The 26846-nt window shown below is 46.2% G+C and overlaps 1 protein-coding gene across 1 annotated transcript in view; it reads left to right on the top strand.

The window, feature by feature from the left end:
* Window positions 1-2500: 2500 nt before the first annotated feature.
* ush2a (Usher syndrome 2A (autosomal recessive, mild)) overlaps window positions 2501-26846 on the top strand; it is a 456140-nt gene continuing 431794 nt past the window's right edge. Inside the window, exons 1-3 of the mRNA XM_042330430.1 lie at window positions 2501-2799; window positions 3515-4385; window positions 11567-11732. Of these exons, the coding sequence (XP_042186364.1) occupies window positions 3637-4385; window positions 11567-11732 (915 nt within the window). The 5' untranslated portion in view covers window positions 2501-2799; window positions 3515-3636. The remainder of the gene's footprint in view (window positions 2800-3514; window positions 4386-11566; window positions 11733-26846) is intronic.

Below are 26846 nucleotides of genomic sequence, written 5' to 3'. Positions count from 1 at the left end.
CTAAACAACTAATTGAGCATACAGTATATGCCTTTCACAGTGGCAACCCGTCATTCAGGGCCTGCTTTGCATGTTCTTTTTGCATTAATACATGTTACATATCAGTTTGCAGACAACGTTAAAAAAATATATAATATTGAGTTAATAAAACCACGAACAAACATGGTCTATTTTTTGCTTTCTTGTGTAAGGCAGCTCCAAAATGCAGGTGTTTCAACCTAGCTTAGTGCTTTCTGTGTTGGAGGGAAATACAGAGCGTAGGGGTTGGTCATCTTCTCTAGTTGCGCTGTGATTGGCTCAGTGTTCTGTCACTCATGGGGACACTACGTCACTGCAAAATCTACAGGGAGAGCTAGAAAGTTCAAGTCCCCTTAGGTGCTGCCATAGAGTTAAATTAGAAGTTCCCATCCAAGAATGCTCAAGGTCACTGGCCACAGATAAAATTATGTCAAATCGCATCATATCTAGCGTAGTTTTAATTGGACTGATCATGTCAACATCATACTTCATACTTCATAAATCTTAGCTATCAAGCTAGACAAGCAGTCATCATCATGAATCACGTCGACAATCTACTGGCAAATGCTTATGAAGTGAAATTATAGATAAAACTTATCGATGCTGATCAGTCATTGGGCATAAACATTACACAACAAGATGGAAATCGCAAATTCAACAATGAGTGGTATGGAAGGAATCAGTGGCTAACTGCAGGCATTGCAAAGCTAATCAACTGGAGACTTCAATGAGTTCAAGACAACTGGAAACTGAAAAAAACTAGCTCCGACTGGGAAAATACATTTTGAACGGTCATCCAACCTGGAATTCCAAGTCGGGAACTCAGGCCTCTTTCTCGAGCTCCAACCTGAAGATCACTGACGTCATGATTCAACTTGTTTTTTTTAGAGTGCTCAGTTGTCTTCAAAGCATCATAAATCCATAGAATGCCAGACATTGATGACAAAGTTCCATGACAAAAATTGCCCCCAAGAAGGACCGCCGCACCACCTTTCTGCTCAATTGAGCACAGCACAGCAGTGAGTCCAAAAATGTATTGTATGCTGCTGCATAAATGATGTAATATGCCAGGGAGATATGTATACTGTAGCTAAGAAAGTAATAATAAGTGTATGTTGTGTAGTAAGCTGTAAGTAGCCCATGTACCTCACCCTAATAATTTAGTCACTTTCCCCCTCATAACTTAGCCTACTGTTCTGACTTGGTGGTGCGCATGTAGCATGTAGCATATAGCCTGTTTTAGAGAAATGTCATCATCAAATATTGTAAGATTTATTTTAGCATTGTCTGCTCATATTCCCGCTTTATTTATCCTATGGTTCTGACTTGGTGTACAGGGAGAATACTGTAAGAACAGCCCATGTTCTGAATTATGTCGCTGTACATTTCAAAAGTGCTGAACAAATAGTTATATTAACTACTTCTGTCTTAGCTCGCTTAATCAAAATGTTGTGATGTCCAATTTGTAGTTACAGTCTTGTCCAATCGCTACAACTCCTGTACGGACTCGGGATAGGTGAAGGTCGAGAGCCATGCATACTCCGAAACACAACCCTGCCAAGCCGCACTGCCTCTTGACACACTGCTCGCTTAACCCGGATGCCAGCCGCACCAATGTCTCGGAGGAAACACTGAACAACTGGCGACCAAAGTCACCGTGCATGCGCCCGGCCTGCCACAAGGAGTCGCTAGAGAGCGATCGGACAAGGACATCCCGGCCGGGTTCCTGCGCCACTCGGGAGGCCCACAGATTGCCTCTTATCCATTCATCGTTCCCTTATGCCATAGTTTGTACATCTCAGTTGTCAGTAGAAACCACATTTGTTTAAAGCAAGTTAGCCATATCAGCTATGTTTTTTCAAAGGCAGTAAATGATGCTGAATAAACTGTTTCGCTGCCAGACAAGGCTCTGCTGAAAGCCAGGTGTAGCGGTGGTAAGGATTCACTCCATGGTGCTGAAAAGAAAGCACTGCTGTTTGGACAGCTTTATGTAGACTCTAACAGTTTGTAGCCACCGTTTGTCACCATTATAGTGCAATTAATGTATTGTTTAGTGTTTTGTTGTGTAGTGGCTTTACTGGCATGCATTAAAAACATGTTTCAGTTTGCCCCAACAAGATTTACATGCTAAAATCACCACTGGCCTTTCACATAAGCTTTGAGTAAGATCCCAATTTCATGTCCCTTCTTTCAATTAGTATTTTAATGTATTAATTTATGCTGAGTAGATAAAGACCTAAAAAACATGGTCAGTTATATAGTGGTGGCACAATGATAAACATTAGATAGGCTCCCTCAAATCCCTCTCTTCCGTGTTATGTTATAATCTACTGCCCCTCTCTTCTTTCCCTCCGGGCTTCAGCACTTGAATGCACGACACTGTCTGTCTGTAGTGTCCGCACCAGGGTTGCTATGGCGACCACGGGTAGCGTTTCTTCCTACGCAAGGAGACTAGAGCCACTTGTTAAACCCAGACGGATCACTCGCGCATTGGGGGTAATAGAATACTAGCCATCGCTCCTCAGCTACAGGCATTGGTAATTATCGGACTTGCATACATTAGACTGTCGTCAGCCATGTCGGGGCTTTGTCAAAGATATGTGTCGCTGTAGTTGGTAAACGCATTGGATGACCCTGTTGTGTTTTTGTTTTGTTGCTGACAAGTTCCCCGTTGCTGCTTTGTTTTGTGTCTCGAGCGGCGTGCTGTCCAGATGGCAGCTCGCTGTAATCAGCTTTATGCGAGAAGGGCGGAGTGTCCACCACACGTCTCCAGACTGTGAGGTAAGACGAGGGACAAACTTGCTGACATAAATCGAGTTTTCTATATTTAAATGTAAAAATGGTGTAATACTTTATTGTTAAAAAAAAAAAAAACATTGTTGTATTAGCTTATTTAATCAAGGAACTGTGACTGTGTGTTAGTTTATTGGACAGCAACTTGTTGCACGTTGTATGTAGCCAGTGCGTAAGCAGCGTAGCTTCGATAAACCTGCCACTGAGGCAAACAGCAAAACAAATGATGAGTTTGTGCTTAGTTTAGTTTGATATATTTGTTGACTGTTGTAACATTTGCTGAATATATTTAGGCTACTTGTAGACAACCACGTTGCTGTTCACTAGACAGCTGTCAATGACTAAGTCATTCACCATTAAACCCTATGCACAATCAGAAAGAGATGGAACTAAAGTTGCAAATATTGTAGCTAGTTAATGCTAACCTAATAATATCAGTTTTACCTAACCCCCTAAGCCCCAATTTCCCCAAAACTCAGAGAAACGGGGCATTTGAGGATCACAGATAACCCAAGAAATCCCTAGATACCGCTGCAAAAAGGACACTTTGTTCAATTCAACACCAGGCAGAAAGGAAATGTTCCGTATCTGTTTAGCTTTCCCTGATCAAACGAAACATAATAGCCTTGGGCAGGCACTAGCCTGCATGACATTTCCCCCTAGATTCGTTTTATGTCTGACTCCTCTCTCCCCCCACCCCCAGGTATGCGTTGGGGTGAAATCCAAGCTATCATGTGAAGGATTTGGTCTAGTGTGTGTGTTAAGCTGCGCTGCCTTACCCTAGGCAGTGGTCTGTAAAATGTCACCTCCGGCACTGTGACCATCATGACTTATTCAACGACTCAACTTCAGGCGGCTGCCAGGCCAAACAGACGGAGCTGGACCTCACTGAAAGAGGGGATGACAGCGAGAGGAGTGAGAGGGAAAAGAGGGGTTAGAGGAGAGAACAGAGAAAGGCAGGAGAGAGGGGTAAGAAGGGAGAGGGGGGGAAGTGAGGCCTGTTTGAGAGGGGAGACAGAGTACAGAATGGGAAGAGAAAGAGAGGGAAGATGTGTGTGGAAAGTGGAGAGAAAAAACAGACGAATCCGATCCTCGCTCTGGCTCTACATCCTGGCCCTTTGCCTCACCTTTGACCCTGCGACCTCTCAGGGTCACTTCCCCCGGTTGGAAAACATCGGAGCCCACAAGCCCGTCACCCTTTCTCCTTCCCGCTCCAGCTGCGGCACTCCCGAGCGCACCACTTACTGCCACAGCCCCACCTCCCTGCAGGAGCTCCACAACTGCAGCCAGGCGTTCTGCAACCAGGAGTGCCCCTACCGTTCTTCCACCCCACCCCATGCACCCCTACTGCTTCCCGCACACTGGGGCACCTGTGTCACCCAGGACGGGCTGGATCCTCGCTCCCGGGCAGGAACAGGGGGAGAGGGTGTTAGAGAAGGGGATGGATCCAGCAGGAGTGTGATATTCCGTTGGACCCAGGGAGGATGCGTGGCCTCTCCTCCCTTTCAGAGTCTGGGACATCTGGGCTCCTTCACCCTGGCTGTGTGGATCAAACCGGAGGCTCCTGGAGACATGTACGTATCACTATTATTCATTCTTATGTCTTTTATGTGTTTATACTGTTGTTAAAAACTGTATCAAGATGTTGAAATGCACTTTGTAACTCAGTTCATATAAGTGCCTATTCTCACATAAGTTTTAAGTGAGAAGTAGGCATTGGTCTAAAAACAAAAAAGAAAGGAAATTCAAATGAGCACCACACTGCCTATTCCACCCATGCTCTACCAAGGTTTTCCAACACTGTTATATATAATGTAGTTCGGGCCAGAGAGAAAGGACCATGTTAGAAAACAATCAGGTCAGAGAGGGCCATGAAACCTGAGGCCTGGGTAGTGGTGTAAGTAGGACAGGATAATAGGCAGGACTTTCCTTCAGGACAACCAGAGAAGCAGAGCAGGGTGTCAAGTGAGGGGCTGCATTCGAAATGGACCACTATGGCCTATATAGTGCGCTACACGGGCCTTGGTCAAAAGTAGTGCCCTAGATAGGGAATAGTGTGCAGTTTTGGATTCAGCCAGGGTAAGGTAAGGTGTTACTGGGAGAGCTTACATGGTGCTGGGTTACACACACTTACAATCAGATCAGTTCCTCCTCTGGTAACTGTCTGGAAACACTCTGTGTATCAATCAATCACACAGGGCTGTTCTTTGTGAATCCCTCTCACACCTGTCGTTTGACATGTATCAGTCTTTGTTGTAACTAATATGGCAGCTATCAAAGAGGCTAGATGAAAGGCTTTCTGTCCATATACACACAGTATGCAGAATACATATTCACTGACTATGAATCTGATTGTGGGCATATGTGTTGCTTTGGGTAATGATATTTGTCTGTGTTCTGTTGCTTTAAGTCCAGTGAATCATGTACCAGTTAGTCTGTTTACAGTTTTTGATGATTGTACATTTGGTACCTTTGTTTAAGGAATGGTTACAAAAGCAACACATTTTCTGCTTTGCACTTTGTTTGTAATTCTGCAACACACTTTGCACTTTGTTTGTAATTCTGCAACACACTTTGCACTTTGTTTGTAATTCTGCAACACACTTGCAAAACACTACACACAGTTTTTTACGAGACACTTTGTTCAAGAAGGAAATCTCTTGCAATCATTGGGAAAACACTTTTATTCAACATGCAAAACATAAGTGAAATTGGCAACACACACACACACACACACACACACACGCATGAAAACACTTCTACAGTAATTGAACACCAATTAGTCTGAGCCTCAGCACTACAAACACCTCAGGTAAGATCACCCCTTTGGTGAGAACATGGAGGCAGTGAGAGAGACAGGAAGAGAGAGAGGAGGAGGAGGAGGAGGAGGAGTAGGACGAGGACAAAGAAGGGGACCAGGCAATAGACGGAGACATATTTCCGACGACATTAGGGCCACTTTGGTGGACCGTGTCATATATCATGACGATGAGGGAGGCAGAGAGTCCAGCCCAACCTGTAACGCTACACGGTAGCATCCAGAACACAGACATTTAGACTGGAGAACAGGTATGTCTTCAACTTTCTACACTAGACTGTATTGTTGCACATCATTCTGCATCACAGTACAGTACAATGTAATCCTACAATATTAAGTCTATGATCCTCAGTGAACATAGAAATAGGTATAGTGATGTGAAGTACATGTAATACAGTTGTGATGTTACTGTGTACAGTATGACAGTACAGTATGTCAAAAATAACCTAACCAATGACATCATGTTCTTGCATTTTCTACAGAACTGCCAGACGACCTCCTGAGGGTGGAAGGCCACGTCCGTTCACCACGAACAGGAACTGGCCATTATCACTCTAGTGTTGGCAAACAACACCCTCCGCCTACATCAACTACAAGAGCAAATCATGGCAGATCACACAACATTCCATAATATCAACCGTGTCAGTATGTCGACCCTCTGCTGCATCTTGCGTCAACACCAACTTACGATGAAGCTGTCCAGGGTTTCATTTGAGAGGATCAGAGTTAGAGTCAAAGACCTTCACTATGACGACGTGCAAGTGTCACTGTATTATACTGTAATACAGTAATGGCAGTAGATTGTGTCCTATTGGCACTGCATAGATACATTCAGACAAAGCAGTCATTCTGGGGGTTGTCTGTGGGGACACCTGCCTTGCCTGTAGCTTGTAGTTTTGACTGAATGTGTCTGACACAACCCACCCCCCACCCCATCCCTGTGTGAAAATGTAGACCTTGTAGTCCTGTGTTTTGAGTTACACCCTATTCACGGTACAGTGTATGTATGTTCTGTTACAGAGAGTCCTGTGTTTTGAGTTACACCCTATTCACGGTACAGTGTATGTATGTTCTGTTACAGAGAGTCCTGTGTTTTGAGTTACACCCTATTCACGGTACAGTGTATGTATGTTCTGTTACAGAGAGTCCTGTGTTTTGAGTTACACCCTATTCACGGTACAGTGTATGTGTGTTCTGTTACAGAGAGTCCTGGACTCTCAGGACAAAGAGCCATTGTGAATGTCCCTGGGCAGCGCAGGGGGAATGTTATAGGACAAAGAGCCATTGTGAATGTCCCTGGGCAGCGCAGGGGAATGTTATAGGACAAAGAGCCATTGTGAATGTCCCTGGGCAGCGCAGGGGGAATGTTATAGGACAAAGAGCCATTGTGAATGTCCCTGGGCAGCGCAGGGGAATGTTATAGGACAAAGAGCCATTGTGAATGTCCCTGGGCAGCGCAGGGGGAATGTTATAGGACAAAGAGCCATTGTGAATGTCCCTGGGCAGCGCAGGGGGAATGTTATAGGACAAAGAGCCATTGTGAATGTCCCTGGGCAGCGCAGGGGAATGTTATAGGACAAAGAGCCATTGTGAATGTCCCTGGGCAGCGCAGGGGAATGTTATAGGACAAAGAGCCATTGTGAATGTCCCTGGGCAGCGCAGGGGAATGTTATAGGACAAAGAGCCATTGTGAATGTCCCTGGGCAGCGCAGGGGAATGTTATAGGACAAAGAGCCATTGTGAATGTCCCTGGGCAGCGCAGGGCAAATATCACCTTGTGCACCGCTATTAGTCTGCAAGGAGTTCTCCATCACCATGCCACCCTCGGTCCCTACAATACTACACACATAATCATATTACTGGATGCATCACCATGCCAACCTCGGTCCCTACAATACTGCAACACATAATCATGTTTCTGGATGCATCACCATGCCAACCTCGGTCCCTACAATACTGCAACACATAATCATATTCCTGGATGCATCACCATGCCAACCTCGCTCCCTACAATACTGCAACACATAATCATATTCCTGGATGCATCACCATGCCACCCTCGGTCCCTACAATACTGCAACACATAATCATATTCCTGGATGCATCACCATGCCACCCTCGGTCCCTACAATACTGCAACACATAATCATATTCCTGGATGCATCACCATGCCAACCTCGGTCCCTACAATACTGCAACACATAATCATATTCCTGGATGCATCACCATGCCAACCTCGGTCCCTACAATACTGCAACACATAATCATATTCCTGGATGCTCTACATAATGCAGTTGTACAGGACGGACCAGAGCAGTCCCAGGTTTGTTGTCATCTGGGATAATGTTAGTTTCCACCGGGCTGCTCTGGTCAGGGACTGGTTCACCAACCACAATAACTTCACAGTTGTATACTTGTCTCCTTACTCCACATTTCTCAATCTGATTGAATAATTATGTTTGGCTTGGCGTTGGAAAGTGTATGACCGCCAACCACATACTCGCCTGCCTCTTTTGCAAGCCATGGAAGATGCATGCAGAGACATTGAGGTGGGGTCAGTCCAGGGTTGGACACGGCACGGTAATATTTTCCCTGTTGCCTAGCCAGGGATGACGTTGCTTGTGATGTGGCCAGACCCTAACAAGGCGGGATCCATAAACCGCCCTCCCCATCCCTTACAATACTATTTGTTTACCCTTGCACTGTAATTTGACTGTAATTACTTCTTGTTTCTGTGAGTTTACAGTAGCATATTGTATTGATTACTGTAATTCTACTTTTCTTTGTTTTGTTGTTGTAAAAACCTACAATGGCAAAAAAGTAAGCTGTATATCCATCTCTTTCTGAAGCCTTTCCAGATTTGTGTTGATTGAAATGTCAGGAGATGTACTGGAACAATCCTTCACAGAACCCTGTATGAGAACATTAAAAAGGTGTACAAAGTACTAAAGACAGTCAGTGTTTGGTATAAAGTACAACAGTGTGTTGTTGTTGCTTTGAAAGAGTCATTCAAATGGTGCCTGTGTGTATCATTTTGTTGCAAAAATGCCATTTTGAAAAAGGATTGTTTTGATTGCAGTTTCATTTTGACATAGAAGTGAGATGTTTATCTCCAAGTGTTGTGTCTTATTTGGCTTGTGTGTAGAGTTTTGACACAATGACACAAATTCCACAACAAGTGTGTAAGCAGTCGCAAAAAACTGTAATGAGGCTGTGTGATTTGTGTCAGGCTGTGTGATTTGTGTCAGGCTGTGTGATTTGTGTCAGGCTGTGTGATTTGTGTCAGGCTGTGTGAGGGAATCTGTCCATGGATCTCTGGCATCCTAACACCGGACTCACTGGCATTCTACTGCTGCCACACAGATAATGGAGAGGCTTACTTTGGGAATTTTATATAAAATTATAACAAACAGACACAAAACAGGAATTCTAGTGACTATTAGTGCATGTGTGTGTGTTACACTGTGTGTATGTGTCGGTGTATTGTGTGTGTGTGTGTTATCATACCAGCAGCTGTGGCTACTTTAGATCAATGGGAGAAAGATTGCCCTGTGTGTTTCTCCGTGTATAGAGGGAGCATCCACTCAAAGAGCACTTTGTTTTCCTCCACTTTGTTTTCCTAGAAAATGACAGAGTAGAGAGGGGGATTGGAGAGGGGGAGCGGGCATGGGAGAGTAGATGGGGAGGTGAGGGGACCGGGGAGGTGAGGGGACCGGGGAGGAGGAGGGGAGTGGGGAGGAGGAGGGGAGTGGGGAGGGAGGGAGGGACCAGAGAGGGGAGGAGGAGGAGGAGGAGGACTGGAGTGATGAATGGTCTGAGAGATAGAAGGATGTCTACACACTGTCAGCTCAACAGGTAGTTACTAGAGAGCCATGTTACAAAGGACTAAATCTGCTATATCATCAGAATTGATTGAACCTATGTGTTCTTAATGTAAGGTTATGGTTAGGCTTTAGGTTAGGGGTAAGGATAAGGTTATAGTTAAGTTTAGTTCTGTTGCTGTGCTAATAAGGACCAGGGAGGGAGTGAGCTGGTTTTATTCTCCTTAGGGAGTTTCTCCTTAATACCTATCAGTATGCCAGACTCAGGATAACATGACACTAAAAGATGTGTCGCTGCACTCACCCTAGACACTTGTACCAGCCACACACACACACACATGCTCGTACCTACCCACGCAGGCATGCACGCAAGTCCAGACACACACCCACACACACCCTGAGAGGACTGGCCAAACCAGCAGAAACTCAAGATACATTTCATTCCACAAAGTTGTCCCTCCCCTCTGCTCTGTCCCCTCTGCCCTGTCCCCTCTGCTCTGTCCCCTCCCCTCTGCTCTGTCCCCTCCCCTCTGCCCTGTCCCCTCTGCTCTGTCCCCTCTGCCCTGTCCCCTCCGCTCTGTCCCCTCCCCTCTGCCCTGTTCCCTCTGCTCTGTCCCCTCTGCCCTGTCCCCTCTGCTCGGTCCCCTCTGCCCTGTCCCCTCCCCTGAGTCCTGTCCCCTCCCCTGAGTCCTGTCCCCTCCCCTGAGTCCTGTCGCCTCCCCTCTGTCCTGTCGCCTCCCCTCTGCCCTGTCCCCTCTGTCCTGTCCCCTCCCCTCTGTCCTGTCCCCTCTGCCCTGTCCCCTCCCCTTTGCCCTGTCCCCTCCCCTTTGCCCTGTCCCTCCCCTCTGTCCTGTCCCCTCTGCCCTGTCCCATCCCCTCTGTCCTGTCCCCTCTGCCCTGTCCCCTCTGCCCTGTCCCCTCCCCTCTGCCCTGTCCCCTCCCCTCTGTCCTGTCCCCTCTGTCCTGTCCCCTCCCCTCTGTCCTGTCCCCTCTGCCCTTACTTCATTTTATCAAGTTATCTGGACTGAACTGAACAGGCAGGCAGGGCTGGGACACAACAACACACACACACACACACACACACACACACACAGTACACACACACACACACATTACACACATTACTCACACTGGTGATTTATTGGGTGTGTTGGCCAGTGTTCATTAAAAGTAGGAGTTTCCCATAAAATGTGTTTGATGATGTTTAATATGACACAGAGTGTGTGGGTGGCTGCTCCTTTACACCACTGTAACAGCAGGAGGAAATCATGGTAAATATGGATATGAGTAAATGTCACAATCACACTCATGTGTTTGTTAGAGTGGATCTTACCCTCTGTGGAAACATACAGTCTGTCTGGACCAGGGGTCTTCACCAAATAATTAGTCGTTAGAATACTAGAATCAACATGAACCTTTTTAATGACAGTATAAAAGCCAGCCATTGTGGTCAGGGGGTTGGCAACAACCATGGTTTGCCAGTGCTGTGATGAGATACTGTGTAAAATGATGCAGTTGTTTTTGTACTAACTGCCAATATGCCAACATTCCATTCAAACAGTGCAGTCAATCCACAGACACTGTCTGACATCAGTTGATGAGAGGACTTAGACAAGTTGGAAAAGGAACAAGTATTGTAACATATATTAGCAGTCACAGCTTTCCAGGAAATTTAAAAAAAAACATTTATAGTCTGTTTACATATATTTTAGAGGCTATACAGAAAAGGGGTATAAAACTGTTATAAACTGTGTTTATAATTATATGATCATATTCTAGGTTGACAATAGTTTAGGTTAACAATCATTCAATTCTGTTACATCATTTCTGATGCATCACGTGCCTGACTTTTATTTTCCTGCATAAGTAAAACCAGGATTACGCCTCTACTGCCATTCATTCCGATTAGACTAGTTTGGATTTCTCCCTGACCATATTCACCCTATTCTGGAGTCCTTCGTTGTTTTATAGCCACTCTATGGTCTTCATTGAGTGGGCAGGCTTTTGTTCCAGCCCGCAGTAACACACTTGATTTAGCTTGTTATAGTCCAGTGGGCACAGAGTGTGTGTGTAAGTTGTTGTGTGTGTGTTTGTGACCCTGTCTCTCTATGTTCAGGATGGTGTTGGAGAAGAGTTCAGAGGAGCGGTTGGTGTTCCTGTTGACCGTGTCTGAGTCTGCGGTCAAACTACAGTACGGTCAGCCCAGCAGTCAGGTTGGCACTCTGACCTTCAGCACCCAGGGCAGACTCACAGTGGACAGGTGGACCCACCTAGCTCTACAGGTAAGAACCGGCTTCCCATACCTATCTATCTACCCTCCCCTGCCCTACACTGACCTGTGTTTTGAACAGGAGTGGATACATACCATACACACTCTGCCCCTGTTTAAGACAATTAAGTGATATAGTGTCATGTTAGCTACGTCATTATGATAACAGTATTTTGTACACCTGTAGAAATGTTTGACTTTTTACTTAACTCAATGTGTGTGTGTGTTTGCTTGTTTGTGTCTGTGTGTTTGCACCTTTTGTGTTTTCTTCTGTAAGTGTCTGACCATATTTTATTTTCTGGCCAATAGACTGTAAGAGTATTGAAATGAATATGCTCCCTGAGAACCACAGCAGGTCTGTGTTGAACTGGTGTCACTACACATCTAGAGGCTGGAGATGACGTATGGTCTGGAGGGTAATTATACTGGTAAACATCTGCTTTGGACCAGCTGTGGGTGCAGGGGGCCACACACACACACAAAGGCACGCACACGCAGGCATACACATGGGCGTGTACATACACACACACACGGACGTGCAGACACACACAGGCATGCTCGACACACACTTCATATATAACCAGACTGTGCCCACTGCTGTAATTCAAAAATCAAATCAAATTTATTTATATAGCCCTTCGTACATCAGCTGATATCTCAAAGTGCTGTACAGAAACCCAGCCTAAAACCCCAAATAGCAAGCAATGCAGGTGTAGAAGCACGGTGGCTAGGAAAAACTCCCTAGAAAGGCCAAAACCTAGGAAGAAACCTAGAGAGGAACCAGGCTATGTGGGGTGGCCAGTCCTCTTCTGGCTGTGCCGGGTGGAGATTATAACAGAACATGGCCAAGATGTTCAAATGTTCATAAATGACCAGCATGGTCGTATAATAATAAGGCAGAACAGTTGAAACTGGAGCAGCAGCACGGCCAGGTGGACTGGGGACAGCAAGGAGTAATCATGTCAGGTAGTCCTGGGGCATGGTCCTAGGGCTCAGGTCCTCCGAGAGAGAGAGAGAGAGAGAGAGAGAGAGAGAGAGAGAGAGAGAGAGAGAGAGAGAGAAAGAGAGAATTAGAGAACGCACACTTAGATTCACACAGGACACCGAATAGGACAGGAGAGGTACTCCAGATATAACAAACTGACCCTAGCCCCCCGACACATTAACTACTGCAGCATAAATACTGGAGGCTGAGACAGGAGGGGTCAGGAGACACTGTGGCCCCATCCGAGGACATTCAGAGATTGTGTGGTGCAGGACTGAGGAGACTGAGGAGTGTCATCATTTTTTGTTTGGGACTTCTTGAATCACTTAAGAGCACTTATGTACTAATTGTAGACTATGGTATATCCATTTTTACTGGAGGTGCATAGACAACATTGTATGTGACTCCTTATTGTGATCCATTAAGCCTATTTGGAGTTGACTATCTACTAAGTTCCCCATCTCAACTCAATAGCTACCATGTGCTGTGTTTAAACATAATACACTGAGTTTACAAAACATTAAGAACACCTGCTCTTTCCATGACATAGACTGACCAGGTGAATCCAGGTGAAAGCTATGATCCCTTATTGATGTCACTTGAAAATCCACTTCAATCAGTGTAGATGAAGGAGAGGAAACAGGTTAAATAAGGATTTATAAGCCTTGCAACAATTATGACATGGATTGTGTATTTGTGCCATTCAGAGGGTAAATGGGCAAGACAAAAGATTTTAGTGCCTTTGAACAGGGTACGGTATTAGGTTGCCAGGCGCATCAGCTTGTGTCAAGAACTGCAACGCTGCTGGGTTTTTATGCTCAACAGTTTCCTGTGTGCATCAAGAATGGTCCACCACCTAAATGACATCCAGCCAATTTGACACAACTGTGGGAAGCATTGGAGTCAACATGGGCCAGCAACCCTGTGAAACATTTGCGACACCTTGTAGAGTCCACTGAGACAGGGGTGGGTCGAGGGACACTGTGGCCTCGTCCGACGATACCCCCAGACAGGGACAACCAGGCAGGATATAACCCCACCCACTTTGCCAAAGCACAGCCCCCACACCACTAGAGGGATATCAACAAACCACCAACTTACTACCCTGAGACAAAGCTGAAGATCTCCTCCACCGCACGAGCCCGAGGGGCGCAAAACCGGACAGGAAGATCACATCTGTGATTCAACCCACTCAAGTGACGCACAACTCCTAGGGACGGCATGGAAGAGCCACTAGTAAGCCAGTGACCCCGTAATAGGGTCAGAGACAGAGAATCCCAGTGGAGAGAGGGTAGCCAAAGGGGAGCCAGCCAGGAAGAGACAGCAAGGGCGGTTCATGGCTCCAGTGCCTTGCCGTTCACCTTCGCACCCCTAGGCCAGCCTACACTCAATCATAGGACCTACTGAAGAGATGATTCTTCAGTAATGACTTAAAGGTTGAGACCGAGTCTGCTACCGAATAGGCAGACCATTCCATAAAAATGGAGCTCTATTGAAGAAAGCCCTGCCTCCAGTTGTTTGCTTAGAAATTCTAGGGACAATAAGGAGACCTGCGTATTGTGACCGTAGCGTATCTGTAGGTATGTACGGCAGGACCAGATCGGAGAGATAGGTAGGAGCAAGCCCTTGTCATGATTTGTAGGTTAGCGGTAAAAACCTTGAAATCACCCACAGCCTTAACAGGAAGCCAATTTAGAGAGGCTATCACTGGAGTAATATGATACTTTTTTTGGGTTCTAGTCAGGATTCTAGAAGCCATGTTTAGCACTAACTGAAGTTTATGTAGTGCTTTATCCCGGTAGCCGGAGAGTAGAGCATTGCAGTAGTCCAATATAGAAGTGACAAAAGCATGGATTAGAGCATGGATCACCAAGAGGTAGAATATATAGTGAAACAAACAGTGGTTCTAAAACGGAACCTTGAGGAACGCCGAAACGTACAATTGATTTGGCAGACGACAAATCATCCATAGTGACAAACCGATATCTTTCCGACAGATAAAATCTAAACCAGGTAAGAACTTGTCCGTGCAGAGCAATTAGGGATTCTAATCTCTCCAAAAGAATGTGGTGATCAATCGTGTCAAAAGCAGCGCTAAGGTCTAGGAGCACGAGGACAGATGTAGAGCCTGTAAATTACCCATTAAAAGGTAATTTACCACCTTCACGAGTGCAGTCTCAGTGCTATGAGGAGGTCTAAAACCAGACTGAAGCTTTTGGTATACATTGTCTTCAGGAAGGCAGTGAGTTGCTGCGCAACAGCTTTTTCCCAATGTTTTGAAAGAAATGGGAGATTCAATATAGGCCGATAGTTAAAAACCAACATTTTTCAGTCAAGGTTTGGGTTTTTTCAAGAGAGCCTTTATTACTGACACTTTTAGTGAGTTTGGCACACATCCGGTGGATAGGGAGCCATTTATTATGTTCAACATAGGAGGGCCAAGCACAGGAAGTAGCTCTTAGTAGTTTAGTTGGAATAGGGTCCAGTATGTAGCTTGACGGTTCAGAGGCCATGACTGTTTTCATGAATGTGTCAAGAGATACAGGATTAAAAAACTTGAGTGTCTCAACTACATCAGTTCTGTGCAGACTCAGGACAACTGAGCTTTGGAGAAATTCTCAGATTCAAAGAGTCCGTAATTTGCTTTCTAAGGATCATGATCTTTTCATCAACGAAGCTCATGAATTTATCACTGCTGAAGTGAACATTTGCCACAGTTTTCAAAATACATTTGGGATTGTTCTTATTCTCCTCAATTAAGTTGAGAAAATAGGATGATGGAGCAGCATTGCGGGCTCTTCGATACTGCACGGTACTGTCTCACCAAGCTAGTCGGAAGACTTCCAGTTTGGTGGAGCACCATTTCCGTTCCCATTTTCTGGAAGCTTGCTTCAGGGCTCGGCTATTTTCTGTATACCAGGGAGCTAGTTTCTTCTGACATATGTTTTTGTTTTTAGGGTTGGACTGCAACTAGGGCATTACACAAGGTTAAATTTAGTTCCTCATTTAGGTGGTTAACTGATTTTTGTCCTCTGATGTCCTTGGGTAGGTGGAGGGAGTCTGGAAGGGTGTCTAGGAATCTTTGGGTTGTCTGAGAATTTATAGCACAGCTTTTGATGATCCTTGTTTGGGGTCTGAGCAGATTATTTGTTGTGATTGCAAATATATTAAGATGGTTGTCTGATAGTCCAGGATTAGGAGGAAAAACATTTAGATCCACAATATTTATTCCATGGGACAAAACTAGATCCAGGGTATGACTGTGGCAGTGAGTAGGTCCGGAGACATGTTGGACAAAACCCACTGAGTCGATGATGGCTCCAAAAGCCTTTTGGAGTGGGTCTGTGGACTTTACCATGTTAATATTATAGTCAGCAAAAATGTGAATAGGTCCGCTAGGAATTCTGGGAACTCAGTGAGGAACGCTGTATACGGCCCAGGAGGCCTGTAAACAGGAGCTATAGAAAGGGATTGCATAGGCTGCATAGTTTCATGACTAGAGGCTGAAAAGACGAAAGCACAGTTTTTTTGTTTTTTGTAAATTGAAGTTTGCTGTCATAAATGTTAGCCACACCTCCACCTTTACGTGATGAATAGGAGATATGGTCACTAGTGTAACCAGGTGGTGAGGCCTCATTTAACAAAGTAAATTCATCAGGCTTGAGCCTTGTTTCAGTCAGGCCATTCACATCAAAATTATGATCAGTGTTTAGTTCATTGACTATGACTGCCTTGGAAGTGAGGGATCTAACATTACGTAACCCTATTTTGACACGGTCTCAATGGGGATAGCTGAGCTGACTACACTGACTGTGCTAGTGGTAAACTCCACTAAGCTGGCAGGCTGGCTAACAGCCTGCTGCCTGGCCTGCACCTTATCTCATTGTGGAGATAGACAGGGCTCTGACTACTCTATGTTAGATAAGATGAGAGCACCCCTCCAGCTAGGATGGAGTCCGTCACTCCTCAGAAGGCCAGGCTTGGTCCGGTTTGTGGGTGAGTCCAAGAAAGAGGGCCAAATATCTACAAATTCTATCTTTTGGTGGAGGATAGAAAACAATTTTCAACCAGCGATTGAGTTGTGAGAGTGCTGTAGTGCTCATCACTCCCCCTAACTGGGAGGGGGCCAGAGACTCTGCTGTAGTGCTCATCACTCCCCCGAACTGGGAGGGGGCCAGAGACAATTACTTGATACCGACATGTCTTTGTAGCTGATTTACACGCTGAAGCTATGTTGCGCTTGGTGACCTCTGACTGTGTCATCCTAACATAGTTGGTGCCGACGTGGATAACAATATACCTATACTCTCTACACTCGCCAGTTTTAGCTTTAGCCAGCACCATCTTCAGATTATCCTTTACGTCGGTAGCCCTGCCCCCTGGTAAATAGTGTATGATCGCTGTATGATTATTTTAAGTCTAATACTGCGGATAATTGAGTCGCCAATGACTAGGGTTTTCAATTTGTCAGAGCTAATGGTGGGAGGCTTTGGCGGCTCAGACCCCGTAACAGGTGGAGGAGAGGCCTGAGAAGGATTGTTGCTTAATGGGGAGAACCGGTTGAAAGTTTCTGTCGGCTGAATGAGCGACACCGGTTGAGCATGCCGAAAGCATTTCTTTCCAGAAACCTTGAGAAAATTGTCCGGCTTGTGAGGACTGTGCAGGGGGGATTTATACTACTATCTGTACTTACTGGTGGCACAGATGCAGTTTCATACTCTCCTACACTTAAATTGCCCTTGCCTAACGATTGCATCTGAAGCTGTGCAAGCAACAAGGCTATCCTCACCATAAGGCGATAGTTCTCCTGTATATGATGAGTACAGCGACTGCAATTAGATGGCATAGTGTTAATGTTACTACTTAGCTTTTTCAGCCGGTGGAGGTCCTGTAGAACCATGTCCAGATAAAGCGTCCGGGGTTAAAAAGTTGAATGAAAAAAGTTGAGCGAGGAAAAAACTAAGATGTTGGTAAATGTATTAAAAGTAAAAAATGAAAAGTTTGGCAGATAGCCAAGTGGCAACAAACAGGACAACAGCACAAACACAGGAAGTTGAGGGCGGAGCTAGCTAGCTAACAATCTTATCTCATCATGAATGAAGCCTAAATGATCTCCGCCAACTAACTAAACAAACATAAATGGTACAGACAGTAACAGTGTTATTTTCGTATGAATGATGAGTCAGTGTTGACTTGGCGCCAGTCCAGTCAACACTGGTAGCATAGATTGCTTGATAGCTAGCATGCTGGGGAGATAGAGCCTAACTACATTGCTGGTTAGCTAGCTAGCTAACATTAACCAGGTGAGCCTGTGATGACGACAGGGTTGAAGTTTACTTAGGATTATTTACTTATTCAGATATGCTGTCGATGGCCGTGGCGAAGGCTGATCCTCACATTGTGACTTACGGGCTGAATGATGTTGAATGAGCAGATGGAGATGAGATGAGATGGAGGTGATGAGGGGGTTGAGAGAAGTGAAAGGAAAATATTGGACGATAATATCGGTCAGCCGATTTGTCGGTCAGGCTCTAGTGACGGGGCTTATTGTTGGTCATTTGTCTGTGGGACGGAAAACTGCTGTAATAGAGATGAAACAAGACGTGTCTGACATGAGACTGAAAAGGGAAGGTAAGGAGGAGGGGTGAGTGTGCGGGAGGTAGGTAAGGAGGAGGGGAGAGTGGGTGGGAGGTAGGTAAGGAGGAGGGGAGAGTGGGCGGGAGGTAGGTAAGGAGGGGGGCGAGGAGGTAGGTAAGGGGGGAGAGTGGGTGGGAGGTAGGTAAAGAGGAGGGGAGAGAGTGAAGAGGTAGGTAAGGAGGGGGAGAGTGGGTGGGAGGTAGGTAAAGAGGAGGGGAGAGAGCGAAGAGGTAGGTAAGGAGGGGGAGAGTGGGCGGGAGGTAGGTAAGGAGGAGGGGAGAGAGCGAGGAGGTACGTAAGGAGGGGGAAGAGGGCGAGGAGGTAGGTAAGGAGGGGGAGAGTGGGCGGGAGGTAGGTAAGGAGGAGGGGAGAGAGTGAGGAGGTATGTAAGGAGGGGGAGAGGGCGAGGAGGTACGTAAGGAGGGGGAGAGGGCGAGGAGGTACGTAAGGAGGGGGAGAGGGCGAGGAGGTAGGTAAGGAGGGGGAGAGTGGGCGGGAGGTAGGTAAGGAGGAGGGGAGAGAGCGAGGAGGTAGGTAAGGAGGGGGGAGAGGGCGAGGAGGTAGGTAAGGAGGGGGAGAGTGGGCGGGAGGTAGGTAGGTAAGGAGGAGGGGAGAGAGTGAGGAGGTAGGTAAAGGAGAGGGCGAGGAGGTAGGTAAGGAGGGGGGAGAGTGGGCGGGAGGTAGGTAAGGAGGAGGTGAGAGTGGGCGGGAGGTAGGTAAGGAGGAGGGGAGAGTGGGTGGGAGGTAGGTAAGGAGGAGGGGAGAGGTCGAGGAGGTAGGTAAGGAGGAGGGAGAGTGGGTGGGAGGTAGGTAAGGAGGGGGGAGAGGGCGGAAGGTAGGTAAGGAGGAGGGGGAGAGGGCGAGGATGTAGGTAAGGGGGAGAGGGCGGAAGGTAGGTAAGGAGGGGGAGAGGGCGGAAGGTAGGTAAGGAGGGGGGAGAGGGCGAGGAGGTAGGTAAGGAGGAGGGGAGAGTGGGCGGGAGGTAGGTAAGGAGGGGGAGAGGGCGAGGAGGTAGGTAAGGAGGAGGGGAGAGTGGTCGTGAGGTAGGTAAGGAAGAGGGGAGAGGTCAAGGAGGTAGGTAAGGAGGGGGAGTGGGCGGGAGGTAGGTAAGGAGAGGGGGAGGGGAGGAGGTAGGTGAGAGGGGGAGGAGGTAGATGAGAGGGGAGGTGAGAGGGGAGGAGGTAGGTGAGGGGAGATGAGAGGGGAGGAGGTTGGTGAGAGGGGAGGAGGGAGGTGATGAGGGGGTTGCGAGGAGGAGGGAGGTAGGAGGATGGGAGAGTGGGTGGGAGGTAGGTGAGAGGGGAGGTGAGGGGGATGAGGTAGGTGAGAGGGGGAGGAGGTAGATGAGAAGGGAGGTGAGGGGGAGAGGGGGAGGAGGTAGGTGAGGAGGAAGGAGAGGGGGAGGAGGTTGGCGAGAGGGGGGAGGAGGGAGGTGATGAGGGGGTTGTGAGGAGGAGGGAGGTAGGAGGATGGGAGAGTGGGTGGGAGGTAGGTGAGAGGGGAGGTGAGGGGGAGGAGGTAGGTGAGAGGGGAGGAGGTAGATGAGAAGGGAGGTGAGGGGGAGAGGAGGTAGGTGAGGAGGGAGGAGAGGGGGAGGAGGTTGGTGAGGGGGGGAGGAGGTAGATGAGAAGGGAGGTGAGGGAGGAGAGAGGGAGGAGGTAGATGAGAAGGGAGGTGAGGGGGGGAGAGAGGGAGGAGGTAGATGAGAAGGGAGGTGAGGGGGGGAGGTAGGTGCGAGAGGAGGAAGCTCTGTTGCATTTCCTCGGTTTCTCTGTCTCATTTGATTGTTTCTCTAGCTCTGGGAACTTGTTTAGGTGTCACATTTCTGCTGAAGACTACTGGCAGGTCACGCCACTTAGAGTGACGGAGAAAGAGTGGGATGGAGGGAAAGTATAAAAGAGAGAGAGACAGAAAGAGAGCAGTGAAAGACAGAGTTAGAGATGTATATTCCGTGGGAGTCATCAGTGTGTCAGTGAGGGAGCATGCCTAAAGAACCCCAGAGGCGGTCTCCTATGTGCCTGTCTAAATCAGCATTATCACATCAATGTGTGACAGACAGTCATCACTGCAAAACAGCCCACGTTAATCTTTAACAGCATTCAGGCCTTTCTTCCCATCTGCTCTCAAGTCTTATTTTATAAAAAATTATATTGCAGATAGATTGTGGCTTCTATCAGTGTAATTCTCTGCATCATTTCCAATCCCCTATAATGTTTTGTAATATACAGTACCAGTCAAAAGTTTGGACACACCGACTCATTCAAGGGTTTTTCTTTATTTTGACTATTTTCTACATTGTAGAATAATAGTGAAGACATCAAAACATTTAGTAACCAAAAATGTGTAAAACAAATCAATTTGAGATTCTTCAAAGTAGCCACCCTTGATGACCGCTTTGCACACTCTTGGCATTTTCTCAACCAGCTTCACTTGGAATGCTTTTCCAACAGTCTTGAAGGAGTTCCCACATATGCTGAGCACTTGATGGCTGCTTTTCCTTCACTCTGCGGTCCAGCTCATCCCAAACCATCTCAGTTGATTGAGGTCGGGTGATTGTGGAGGCCAGGTCATCTGATGCAGCACTCCATCACTCTCCTTCTTGGTCAAATAGCCCTTACACAGCCTTGCACAGACCTTACACAGTCATTGTCCAGTTGAAAAACAAATGACAGTGCAAACCAGATGGGATGGCGTATTGCTACAGAATACTGTGGTAGACATGCTGGTTAAGTGTGCCTTGAATTCTAAATAGTGTCACCAGCAAGCACCCCCACACCATCACACCTCCTCCATGCTTCACGGTGGGAACCACACATGCAGAGATCATCCGTTCAACTAAATTTCACATTTGGACTCCAGACCAAAGGACAGATTTCCACCAGTCTAATGTCCATTGCTTAAGTTTCTTGGCCCAAGCAAGTCTCTTCTTATTATTGGTGTCCTTTAGTAGTGGTTTCTTTACAGCAATTCGACCATGAAGGCCTGAATCACACAGTCTCCTCTGAACAGTTGATGTTGAGATGTGTCTGTTACTTGAACTCTGTGAAGCATTTATTTGGGCTGAAATCTGAGGTGCAGTGAACTCTAATGAACTTATCCTCTGCAGCAGAGGTAACTCTGGGTCTTCCTTTCCTGTGGCGGTCCTCATGAGAGCCTGTTTCATCATTGCACTTGATGAGACTTTCAAAGTTCTTGAAATGTTCCGCATTGACTGACCCTAAAGTCTTAAAGTAATGATGGACTGTCATTTCTCTTTGCTTATTTGTGTCACAACTTCTGCCGAAGTCGATGCCTCTTGATGTTCGGGCGGTGCTCGGCGGTCGACGTCACCGGTCTTCTAGCCATCATTGATCTATGTTTCATTTTCCATTGGTTTTGTCTGGTCTTTTTACACACCTGGTTCCAATCCCATTCATTAATTGTTGTGTATTTAACCCTCTGTTTCCCCTCATGTCCTTGTCAGAGATTGTTTATTGTTATGTTCATGTTTAATGGATTGGTGTGCGACAGGTTCTTGTACCCACATTTATATTATTATGGACTTTGGTTTTGGAGTTTATGTTTTAAGTTATTCAAATACTCCAATTATACCAAGTTGAATTCTCCTGCGCTTGACTTCCCTGCCACCTACATACACGATGTGACAATTTGAGCTGTTCTTGCCATAATATGGACTTGTGTGCAAAGCTATAATCAAGGCAAAGGGTGGCTAATTTGAATTTTAATCTAAAATATATTTTTTTGGTTACTACTTAATTCCATATGTGTTATTTCATAGTTTTGATGTCTTCACTACTATTCTACAATGTAGTAGTACAAAATAAAGAAAAACCCTGTGATTGAAGAGAAAACGATTCATTTTTAGAAGCAGAGGCATAAAAGTTGGTCAAATTTACTCAAACGTACTGAAAGTGAGTTGTGCTGCTCCTCTCTCTCTCTCTCTCTCTCACTTCCTCTCACTCTCTCTCTCTCACTTCTTCTCTCTCTCTCTCTCTCACTTCCTCTCACTCTCTCTCTCTCACTTCCTCTCTCTCTCTCTCTCTCTCTCTCACTTCCTCTCTCTCTCTCTCTCTCTCTCTCTCTCACTTCCTCTCACTCTCTCTCTCTCACTTCTTCTTCTCTCTCTCTCTCTCTCACTTCTTCTCTCTCTCTCTCTCTCTCACACTTCCTCTCACTCTCTCTCTCACTTCCTCTCTCTCTCTCTCTCTCTCACTTCCTCTCACTCTCTCTCTCTCACTTCTTCTCTCTCTCTCTCTCTCTCTCTCTCTTCCTCTCCTCTCTCTCTCTCTCTCTCTCTCACTTCCTCTCTCTCTCTCTCTCTCACTTCTTCTCTCTCTCTCTCTCTCTCACTTCTCTCTCTCTCTCTCTCTCACTTCTCTCTCTCTCTCTCTCTCACACTTCTCTCTCTCTCTCTCTCTCTCTCTCACTCTCTCTCACTTCCTCTCTCTCTCTCTCTCTCTCACTTCCTCTCTCTCTCTCTCTCTCACTTCCTCTCTCTCTCGTTCTTTCTCTCAATTCAATTCAAGGGGCTTTATTGGCATGGGAAACATATGTTTACATTGCCAAAGCAAGTAAAGTATGTCATATACAAAAGTGAAATTAACAATTATGTCTCTCTCTCTCTTATTCTCTCTTGCTTCCTCTCTCACTCTCTCTCTTATTCTCTCTTGCTACCTCTCTCTCTTATTCTCTCTTGCTACCTCTCTCTCTTATTCTCTCTTGCTACCTCTCTCTCTTATTCTCTCTTGCTACCTCTCTCTCTTATTCTCTCTTGCTTCCTCTCATTTTCTTTCTTTCTTTCCCCAGTGAGCCTTGTGCCTTCTTCTGCCTCAGTTCTCTCAGATGATCTCTGGCTGCTGAAAGAATGTCCACTCGTCCTCTATTTTTCACAACCCTAATGAACATTTGCAAGCACAATTAGACCTGTAGCCCACGTCTGGGCATAGATTGGGTACCCTGTCACACCAGTCCCTTAGATAGATACAGTTGAAGTCAGAAGTTTACATGCACTCAATTTAGTATTTGGTAGCATTGCCTTTAAATTGTTTAACTTGAGTCAAACGTTTCAGGTAGCCTTCCACAAGTTTCCCACAACAAGTTGGGTGAATTTGGGCACGTTCCTCCTGACAGAGCCGGTGTAACTGAGTCAGGTTTGTAGGCCTCCTTGCTCACTTTGTGTTGGCCACTCCAATACCTTGACTTTGTTGTCCTTAAGCTATTTTGGTATGTATGCTTGGAGTCATTGTCCATTTGGAAGACCCATTTGCGACCAAGCTTTAACTTCCTGACTGATGTCTTGAGATGTTGCTTCAATATATCCACATACCTTTCCTGCCTCATGAAGCCATCTATTTTGTGAAGTGCACCAGTCCCTCCTGCAACAAAGCACCCCCACAACATGATGTTGCCACCCCCATGCTTCACAGTTGGGATGGTGTTCTTCGGCTTGCAAGCCTCCCCCTTTTTCCACCAAACATAACAATGGTCATTATGGCCAAGCAGTTCTATTTTTGTTTCATCAGACCAGAGGACATTTCTCCAAAAAGTACGATCTTTGTCCCCATGTGCAGATGCAAACCGTAGTCTGGCTTTTCTATGGCGTTTTGGAGCAGTGTTTTCCTTGCTGAGCGGCCTTTCAGGTTATGTCAATATAGGACTTGTTTTAATATGGATATAGATACTTTTGTACCTGTTTCCTCCAGCATCTTCACAAGGTCCTTTGCTGTTGTTCTGGGATTGATTTGCACTTTTCGCACCAAAGAACGTTCATCTCTAGGAGACAGAACGCATCTCCTTCCTGAGCCGTATGACGGCTGCGTGGTCCCATGGTGTTTATACTTGCGCACTATTGTTTGTACAGATGAACGTGGTGCCTTCAGGCGTTTGGAAATTGCTCCCAGGGATGAACCAGACTTGTGGAGGTCTACAATTTATTTCTGAAATCTTGGCTAATTTCTTTTGATTTTATCATGATGTCAAGCAAAGAGGCACTGAGTTTGAATGTAGGCCTTGAAATACATCCACAGGTACACCTCCAATTGACTCAAATTATGTCAATGAGCCTATCAGATGCTTCCAAAGCCATGACATCATTTTCTGGAATTTTCCAAGCTGTTTAAAGGCACAGTCAATATCGTGTGTGTAAACTTCTGACCCACTGGAGTTGTGATACAGTGAATTATAAGTGAAATAATCTGTCTGTAAGCAATTGTTGGAAAAATTACTTGTGTCGTGCACAGAGTAGATGTCCTGACAGACTTGCCAAAACTATAGTTTCTTAACAAGAAATAGATGGAGTGGTTGAAAAATTAATTTTAATCACTCAAACCTAAGTGTATGTAAACTTCCGACTTCAACTGTACACACAGTTTTCTCTCTCTCGCTCTCTAGGGGATGTTGGCTTGGAGGTTTATGCACTCACTGTTAGTGATGACACACACACACACACACACACACACACACACACACACACACTAACAATTTGAATATAAAAACAGTTACTGTGCATTTCACAGTATTTGTCATACACAAGTTGTAGAAGTAGATGTACCCCTGCTGTCCCTCTGCCTGTGGACCACTGGCTTCTCTCTAGACATACTGTGTAATATTAACACACATCCCATGGTAATGTCTTTCCTTCTCCAGTGATCCGCTGGGTCGGAGCTGCTATGCTGCCAGTAGTAAGGAGAGAGAGAGAGAGAGAGAGGAAGAGAGAGAGAGGAAGAGAGAGAGAGAGAGAGGAAGAGAGAGAGAGGAAGAGAGAGAGAGAGAGGAAGAGAGAGAGAGAGGAAGAGAGAGAGAGCGAGAGAGAAAGAGAGAGAGGGAGAGGAAGAGAGAGGAAGAGAGAGAAAGAGAGAGAGAAAGAGAGAGGAAGAGACAGAGCGAGAGAGGAAGAGAGAGAGAAAGAGAGAGAGCGAGAGAGGAAGAGAGAGAGAGCGAGAGAGAAAGAGAGAGAGGGAGAGGAAGAGAGAGGAAGAGAGAGAAAGAGAGAGAGAAAGAGAGAGGAAGAGACAGAGCGAGAGAGGAAGAGAGAGAGAAAGAGAGAGAGCGAGAGAGGAAGAGAGAGAGAGCGAGAGAGGAAGAGAGAGAGCGAGAGAGGAAGATAGAGAGCAAGAGAGGAAGAGAGAGAGAGAGAGCGAGAGAGGAAGAGAGAGAGGAAGAGAGAGAGAGCGAGAGAGGAAGAGAGAGAGAGTGAGAGAGAAAGAGAGAGAGGAAGAGAGAGAGAGCGAGAGAGGAAGAGAGAGAGAGTGAGAGAGAAAGAGAGAGAGGAAGAGGAAGAGAGAGAGAGAGAGGAAGAGAGAAGGAGAGAGTGAGGAAGGGGAGTTGTACCTGGCATAGGGTCAGACCTCCCCCTACCTCGCCACTGATCCCCCCCTTCACACTCTCACTCGGCCCCAATGCCACCCAGAATGACAGAGACTGATTGTCAGTCTGACTGAAGGTGAGGTTTGTGTGTGTGTCTGCATCTGTGTTAGTGTGTGCGTGTCTGTGTGAAGGTGAGGCAAGGTTGCTGCAGTGGAGAGAAGCGGACACCTTTACGCCAGCTCTCTGTCCGCTGGCAGGGGAGGAGAGAGGGCATCAGCCTGGCATAAATTCATTTATACACCTTCAGAGAGAGAGAGAGATGCATAGGATCATCTCAGCTATATTTAGTCCAGTATTACTGAAGCTGTTTTATACTGTAGAATAGAATAGAATATTATTATTATTATAATTTTGTGGGTGCTCATATTTGTCCTATTTCACACATGTACAAGTCAATACACGTGTGAATTGGATTTCTTTTAGTTGCGTAATGTCAAACTCCCCCTGAGACATCCTCGGAGAGTTGGGTCACGGCCAGGGTCACCATTGTTCAGCACCCCTGGAGGAGTTAGGTTTAAGGGCCTTGCTCAACAGATCAACAGATTTTTCACATTGCCGGCACAAGGATTCAAACTGCCGACATATTCAAAACTTCGAATTTTCTCAATTTAAATTACTATACAAAATTCTTGTCACCAATAGAACGTTTATACATTTTTTTATTTCACCTTTATTTAACCAGGTAGGCTAGTTGAGAACAAGTTCTCATTTGCAACTGCGACCTGGCCAAGATAAAGCATAGCAATTCGACACATACAGCAACACAGAGTTAGGTAGATAGATGGGCTGTTTATAGATGGGCTATGTACAGGTGTAGTGATCTGTGAGCTGCAGCTGGTGCTTAAAGCTAGTGATGGAGATATGTCTCCAGCTTCAGAGATTTTTGCAGTTCGTTCCAGTCATTGGCAGCAGAGAACTGGAAGGAAAGACGACCAAAGGAGGAATTGGCTTTGGGGGTGAGCAGTGAGATATACCTGCTGGAGCGCGTGCTACAGGTGGGTGCTGCTATGGTGACCAGCGAGGTGAGATAAGGGGGGACTTTACCTAACAGAGACTTGTAGATAACCTGTAGCCAGTGGGTTTGGCGACGAGTATGAAGCGAGGGCCAATCAACGAGAGCATACAGGTCTCAATGGTGGG

This window comes from Oncorhynchus tshawytscha, linkage group LG11 (assembly GCF_018296145.1).
Source record: "Oncorhynchus tshawytscha isolate Ot180627B linkage group LG11, Otsh_v2.0, whole genome shotgun sequence".
Taxonomy (NCBI): domain Eukaryota; kingdom Metazoa; phylum Chordata; class Actinopteri; order Salmoniformes; family Salmonidae; genus Oncorhynchus; species Oncorhynchus tshawytscha.
The sequence above is the reverse complement of the archived record's forward strand: the minus strand, read 5'-3'. Positions and strand labels throughout refer to the sequence as shown.